Source organism: Hordeum vulgare, chromosome 5H (assembly GCF_904849725.1).
Source record: "Hordeum vulgare subsp. vulgare chromosome 5H, MorexV3_pseudomolecules_assembly, whole genome shotgun sequence".
NCBI lineage: Eukaryota > Viridiplantae > Streptophyta > Magnoliopsida > Poales > Poaceae > Hordeum > Hordeum vulgare.
In genome coordinates this window covers 375,663,434-375,670,514 of record NC_058522.1, presented here as the reverse complement: position 1 = coordinate 375,670,514, position 7,081 = coordinate 375,663,434, and the positions used below count along the sequence as shown (strand labels likewise).

The 7,081-nt window shown below is 42.1% G+C and overlaps 1 protein-coding gene across 1 annotated transcript; it reads right to left on the bottom strand.

Annotated features, from left to right (window-relative positions):
- Nucleotides 1-218: 218 nt before the first annotated feature.
- On the bottom strand, nt 219-1,945 carry LOC123396735. Its single transcript, XM_045091586.1, has 3 exons — nt 1,355-1,945; nt 918-948; nt 219-262 (listed from the first exon to the last, which is right to left on the bottom strand). Exons 1-3 carry the CDS (start codon nt 1,892-1,894, stop codon nt 219-221), a joined length of 615 nt encoding a protein of 204 aa, XP_044947521.1. The 5' UTR covers nt 1,895-1,945.
- Nucleotides 1,946-7,081: the final 5,136 nt, after the last annotated feature.

Genomic DNA, 7,081 nt, shown 5'->3' with positions numbered 1-7,081 from the left:
ACAAATGTAAAACATTATTCTTAGACAAGTTTCACACATCCCAAATATTTTAGCACACTCACACGTGGGTTGGGTGGTATGATAATAATAGATGTAATACAAGAAGTGTTAAACTGATTTACAACACCAAATATGCGAAAGGAATAATAATTTTCTGTGTAATGATATATTAATAATAATAATTCATATTTGATATGAGAGACTTAGATGATAAGTATCTAACCTTGGCCATTTGTTCTTCCTCTTTTGGACTCACCAGTGCCTGTACATGTTAAAGAGAACTATTAAATGCCATGAGTATAAAACTATAAACTTGAAGGTTGAAACAAGTAATAGATGTTAACTAAATCAACACATAAATATTTATTGTGAATATGTTGCCCACTTACCCTTTAATCCTCCAAAAATTACTTTTGGATCTCACGCAAGATCGACCCCGGATTCAAATATATATATATATATATATATATATATATATATATATATATATATATATATATACAAAAACCACATTTAATATTTTTTAATAATAGTTACACATGAATCTAGGGATGTATATTTCATATCTGTAAATTTGCATGATGAAATGCGTTGTCGTGCAAGCTACACACAAAAAACCATGTATTTCTAGCACATGTACTATTCACTATAAAGTTTATGTTTTTTCATATGGATCACACCAAAGCACATTTGATGATGAAAATTGACATAAATGTAGTATACATCTCAATGTTCATTGTATTTATCAAAATATTATGATTACTGAATTTTTCGAAAACACAACTCCATGGAGCTTGGGAGCAAAAAATAGATTCTCAAATTTAAATAGGAGAGTACTACATAAAAAAGTTAACCCATGGATAAGATTTGTGTATACAAGAATGTGTCAAACATTGCACAATCACATTCATACATACCATTCCCTTGTAAATTAGGATTTCTTGATTTCTGCAAGGGAATAAAGAATATGTTAGTATAAAAAACAGAATTGAAAGGCATAAGCAATATAGAAACACATAACACACTATAATATATTTGTGTTACAGTAAAAAAAAGAATGATCTCACACAATCACACATATCAAAGAATATTCATCCGCCAAACGTCACTAATGAACTAGTTTATTCTTCTAAAAGGAACTAGTTATAAGCTGTGTAGTCACAGAGCATGACTACTAACCAACCATGACCAAAGCTAAACGTGATCACCATAGTAGCAGTAAAATTATTTGTTCTATTTTGTTGGCGACTAGATTTGTGAGAGGACTCATATAGTATTACCTAAACTATTATATTTTATCTAGATGGAAGACACGAGAAGGGGTACGTAATTTAAAGGATGTAAATATACTAACCTGAGTTTTGTTCCCACCATTATCTTCTCGAGATCTTTTCTTGAATTTCTTTCCACTTTGGATTTTGGAAGAGTTTTCCTTCAAAAAAAATGTAGCACTTTGTTCATGTTCAGGTATGAACTTCACTGGAGTTATCACTCTAACACCAATGTATTTGTCGTTGGAGTGTACTTGTTTTTCGAGAGAAACAACCTCTCTAGAAAAAACTTCAGACTCATCACCAAGACCTCTCTCTTGGATGCTTCTGATACTGCTAGCATGTGTAGTTGCAGAAGTACCAACCAATCTCTCCTCTTTTTCTTGAGAAAGCATAAGTACAGATTCTACTTCTGATTCACCACCAAGATCCATATCTTGGATCTCTCCAAAACTATTTGTTAGTGTCCTCTCACTATCAAAACTATCTATTAGTGTCCTCTCACTATCACTCAAGGTTGTTTCATGCAAATCACTTGAATCTTGTGGATTTGGCTTCATCTGGCTTCCTAGTTCCTTTGCTTCCTTTGGAACATAGGTAGAACCATCCGGATTTTTGTCCATGGCCTTCTCCAGATCTATCAATTGTTTTGAGTCGAGGGAGACGAAAGGTAATGAAATGCCAACTTTAATAGAATGATTTCTTTTTTATTTGGATGGTTATATATACATGTAGACCTACAACGGGCGTTGCTATTTTAGGAAGAAACGCTATGCGTTACTGTGAATAATTAAAACCATGCCTATCCATGGTTTGGATAAATAATACGTTCTAAAATCATTATGATTTTCCAAATTTGCTTGTTATCAATAAAAGTTTGCGAGTCAGATCACAACATGTGTTATAGTCTAATTCTCCCTAAGTAGTTTTGGTGATTGATGATAATGCGCTTTGCGGACTAGCCTTTTGCATTTAGATTTCGTAGATTATTAGATGGCATGAGACGACTCATTTTCCTTCGTTGTTTAAAGAGAAGACAATTATTCTTTGACGATTTGATTTTGGTGGTTTTAGGTCATAGGAAATCCGTACTATCAATATGGTGTCCATGTTTTGGAAAGGTTCGGGTGAAATCAACACATACACATTTTGACCCTCATTCCTTCTCGACACTTTGGAGCTACTATCTTCTGCTCAGAAACTTTCAGAAAGACTTAAGCGGAAGTACCACTCTCGAGGGGGGGATGGGTAGTACCGCTTCAGCGGCACTGCCGCTCTCCGTTGCTATGGGTACCACCGCTTAGGTTTTGGGTTCTGGTATATGGCATTCATTAAGCGGTAGTACACAATGGAAGTACCGCTCGTGCAATACTGTGGCTCTGTCTATTAGTCCACTTGTGCAAAATCATCGAAGATCAATGTGTTAAGCGGAAGTACCGCTGCTGTGGGGCGATAGTACCACTTGGAAGGTACTATCATCCTCCACAACTGTGCCTACTACCGCTTAGTTTTTTCTTTTGGAGTCCTTCACCACTCGAGCGTAAGTAGAGCGGTAGTAGCTAGCGGTAGTATCGCTCCATGCGATACTGTAGCCCTAGCTACCTCTACTACCACTCGTCCCCTCTTTATGCAGTGCTAAGTGGAAGTACCATTTTAAGGAGCGGTACTACCACTTCGGCAACACTACCTTGTCCCTCACTGATTTAGCTGCACACTGATCGAGGAACTACTGGCGCTGGGTGATGGTACTGCTCTTGAGGGAGTCCGGGACTAAGGGGTCCTCCGACCACCTATCTATTCTCATGGGCCGGACTCTTGGACCTATCCAATCGTCATTTGAGGTATTGGAATCAAGATGGAATCTTCCAAAGACTTGGCGTACAATCCAAGGCGACATAGTAATCAGCATATTCCTTCCCTATTGTAACCGACTTTGTGTAACCTTAGCACCCCTGGCGCCATATTTCGTAGGACACATTAGGCTCGTCATGATTAGGGTTTAGACCACAGCAACAGTTCCCGAGATAGATCAATTATGTACTCTGTACTACTTCATCAATACAACAAGAGGAGGACATAGGGTTTTACCTCCATCAAGAGGGCCCGAACCTGAGTGAAACCTCGGCTCCTTTGTCCCGTGTTACCCATCGGTCCAAGATCCATAGTTTGAACCCCCTAGTCGATATCAATTGGTTTTTATATCGACATTGGTGCTTTCATTAGGAGCTCTGCTGTAGGATCACAAAAAGGATCGATGGCTCACTTGGTCACCAACGAAAACATCAAGCCGGGGGATATCTTCATCTCTGACTAATCCCCTGTTTTCAGCAGTACCACCATGCACATCAAGGCGGTTCATAACCAGATCAACGGGTTCACCCCAGGCTAGGGATTCAAGTTTGGCGATTTGGAATTCGTTCCGACGCCCAAGGCAATTTGATCCTCTCCGTGGTCTCTGGTTTGCTCAAAGAGCTCGAAAACTCTCAAGCCTTAACTTCAGGCTTGTTCCCGTCCTTGAGTCCAGGATAGATTCTAACCTTGATCCGGCCTCGAGCTAGGATATGACCATGGTGTTCGGAGGCCCGAGGGTAATCCCGCCCGAACACACTCCCTATGCTAAAGCACCGGAGTTCAACTGCAAAGGGCTTCGAGGATTAGTGTGGCAAATCTCTCATGGTTAAACGATACGATGACCCAAACCCAAACCACTGACGGTCCGGATGGACCGGTCTCGATCCAACACCCTTCCAGCTCTGAGACTAGGTGCGGGGAACTTTATTCCCCACCCACGACCCACTTCATCGCCAATATAAAATATCTAACTGATCTGGTAGACTTCTCCTCAAAAGAATCCTAAGATATGGACACGGCTATTCGATCACCCATTCCTCTCGTAACAGGACAATGGACTTCCACCTCCATGTACGACGTCTGCATGATGGACATCCCTAGGGATGAGAGCACCACGGGGAAAAGTGATGATGACACCTCGGCAAAAAAAAGTGGCAACGAACCCATCAAACGCCATTGCGAGCGCAAAAAGCCTAAAGCTCGTAAGGGCAAGGAAAGCAATGCGGGAACCAAGGATAACTTAAATCCTGAGGTTACGGAAAATACAACCGACTCCCCAAAACCTACACACCCCGAATACGACCCCGACCTACGAGGTTACATGGATACACACAAGCCTGGGGATCTCTGTGATTCTGAAGACAACAACTACATCCCTCCGATCAAGGAGGATGACAGCTTGGGAGACGAGGATTTCATCGTCCCCGAAGACCCATAGGATCAAGAACTATCTAGGAGGCAAATCATTGCCACTGCTCAGAGTCTTAAGCTAAAGCAGAGAGAACTCAAAGGCGAACAGGACTCCATCATTGAATGATGGAGAAAAGTCCTCTCCGTCGAAGAGGGGTACAGACAGGAACGACACAAACAAACTAAAAGCTACCCGCGTCGCTCCTTGTTGCCAGAATTCAAAGATGCGGCCTTGGAGCCCGCACCACCCAGATTTGCACATGACAATCAACGAGACTGTCCTCCTTGAGGACAGGACATCAGTAAGGAACCGTCTCAACCCAGAGACCCATTTGATTTGTGGCAGAACATTAACTCTAGAGGAGGGCAAACTAGATCTATTTACGGATGTAGGGGTCACACTCCCGTGAGACAAGGCACATACCAAGCTCGACCCAATCAGAACGATGGAGTTCAGGATCAGTAGCGCGGAAGGATCTCATTGGACCTCCAACATCACACAGCTCGGATAAGGGGTGCTGCCCACCCAATGTGCTTCACTAATGAGGTGGTGCGGCATCAGTTCCCGGAAGGGTTTAAATATGTAAATATCAAGAAGTACAATGGGACAACAGACCCAGCCGTATGGTTTGAAGATTTCCTCCTCCACGTTCACATGGCTCACGGAGATGACCTCCATGCCATCAATTCTTACCACTAAAGCTCAAAGGGCTAGTGAGGCACTGGTTGAACAGTCTCCCAGAAAACTCCATCGGGAGTTGGGAGGATCTCAAATATGCCTTCGAGACAACTTTCAGGACACTTATGTTCGGCTACCTCGGTCCGATGACGTGAGCTACATCATCCAGTAGCCCAATGAGTCATCTCAAAAATTTAGGAATATATTCCTCACCAAGAAATATCAAATTGTTGATTGCTCGGACACTGAGGCACTAGCTTCCTTCGGCAACAACCCGTCACTTAGAACAAAACTACTACTCGCACTAACCGTAACTGTTGGGTAATCAAGGCGGCGAGCAAGAGGATGGCTGGATACTAGACCAAGATCCCTCGTAGCAAAGACAATTAATAACCTCGTTGCCTGAAGAACAGGGGCCAAAAGAAGTACCCCCTTGAAGTAAAAACCATGAATATGATCTATGTTACCCACTTAACAAAAAAGGAGAGGAAGCTGGCACTTCGGGGCGTATATGCCATAGAGCCAGTAGCCCCGAAGTACAGCCCATGGTTGGCATGCCCGATCATATATGATCGTACGGATCATCCTACCATTATTCAACATGATGGATCTACGGCCTTGGTATTAGACCCCATCATTGATGGCTACCAACTCACACGAGTCCTCATGGATGGAGGTAGTAGCCTCAATCTAATTGATGAGGATACAATGCGAAAAATGGGCATTGATCCATCAAGAATCAAACCTAGCAAAACCACCTTTAAAGGAGTAATTCCTGGTGTCGAGGTTCGTTGTTCGGGCACGATAACCCTAGAGGTAGTCTCCTGTTCAGCCGACAACTTTCGCTGCGAAGATTTGATCTTCGACATTGTCCCCTTCCGCGGCGGGTACCATGCACTCCTCAGCCATACATCGTTCACTCGCTTCAATCTCGTCGCCCATTATGCATACCTCAAGTTGAATATGCCAGGACCTAAGAGTGTCATTATAGTCAATGGTAACACCGAGCAATCCCTTCAGACTGAGGAACACACTATGGATTTGGCAGCCAAAAAATAGGCCCGGTACATGACTCTCAAGACAAACCTAACCGCCAAGGAGCATAACCGAGCTCGCGCCCTGCCGTAGTTACATATCACTCCAGCTAAATAAGAATACACTACCCATAGAAGCACGTCGCTTCCAACAAAGTATGTGCCTCGATGACACAATTTTGTGCTTAAGATAACATGATCAACTATGGGGATTAATAATATACAGCTTAGTGTTCGGGTAAACCGAACCATGGACATTATAGTCTTTGGACAAATATAGGCACCGTTAAGGACAGATCTATGTTTTAAGGAAAACCATAAATCGGTGGCTTCTTAAGGCCGCCATAGTTTAAAGAATTGTTCATTGAAGTTCTCCCATTTCAAGGAATATTTCCCGAAGAGTGAAGGCGCAGACGTGCAGCAGGGTGTTTAAGGAACATCAACCCAGCTACACCAAACCTTGTATAATCCTGTACTCTTTAAACGTTTCTTCCTTTTTATATAGATGCAGCCGCTTGTTGAGTTCTAATTGTATGATTAAAACTTTTTTGGAAATAAGGAATGCTCTTTGTGGTTCATGATCTTAGCAATGTCTTTTGCCTCCGTTTTCTGAACTGTTTTTCAAACACCAAAACAAGCTTGTTTTCATGCACATCTTAGATATTGGCTAAATTGACAGGGGGTTTGGCTGTCATGACCACCCTTCAAACCATTACAATACTATTTGGCATTCACATGTGTAGAGTCTTGGATTCGCATTATATGCATCGATTCTGAACTATGTCTTTGCTAAAAAGTTGGGTTGCCCTGCTCCTGTGCTTGCCCCTTTATTTCCA

Bases quoted from the DNA above. Each gene is read 5' to 3' on its own strand.
- LOC123396735 (XM_045091586.1), bottom strand. From the start codon at position 1,894: ATGGACAAAAATCCGGATGGTTCTACCTATGTTCCAAAGGAAGCAAAG. The intron at 949-1,354 runs GTTAGTATATTT...ATTCCCTTGCAG, and splicing joins ATGGTGGGAACAAAACTCAG to AAATCAAGAAATCCTAATTT. The intron at 263-917 runs GTATGTATGAAT...TAACATGTACAG, and splicing joins TCCTAATTTACAAGGGAATG to GCACTGGTGAGTCCAAAAGA.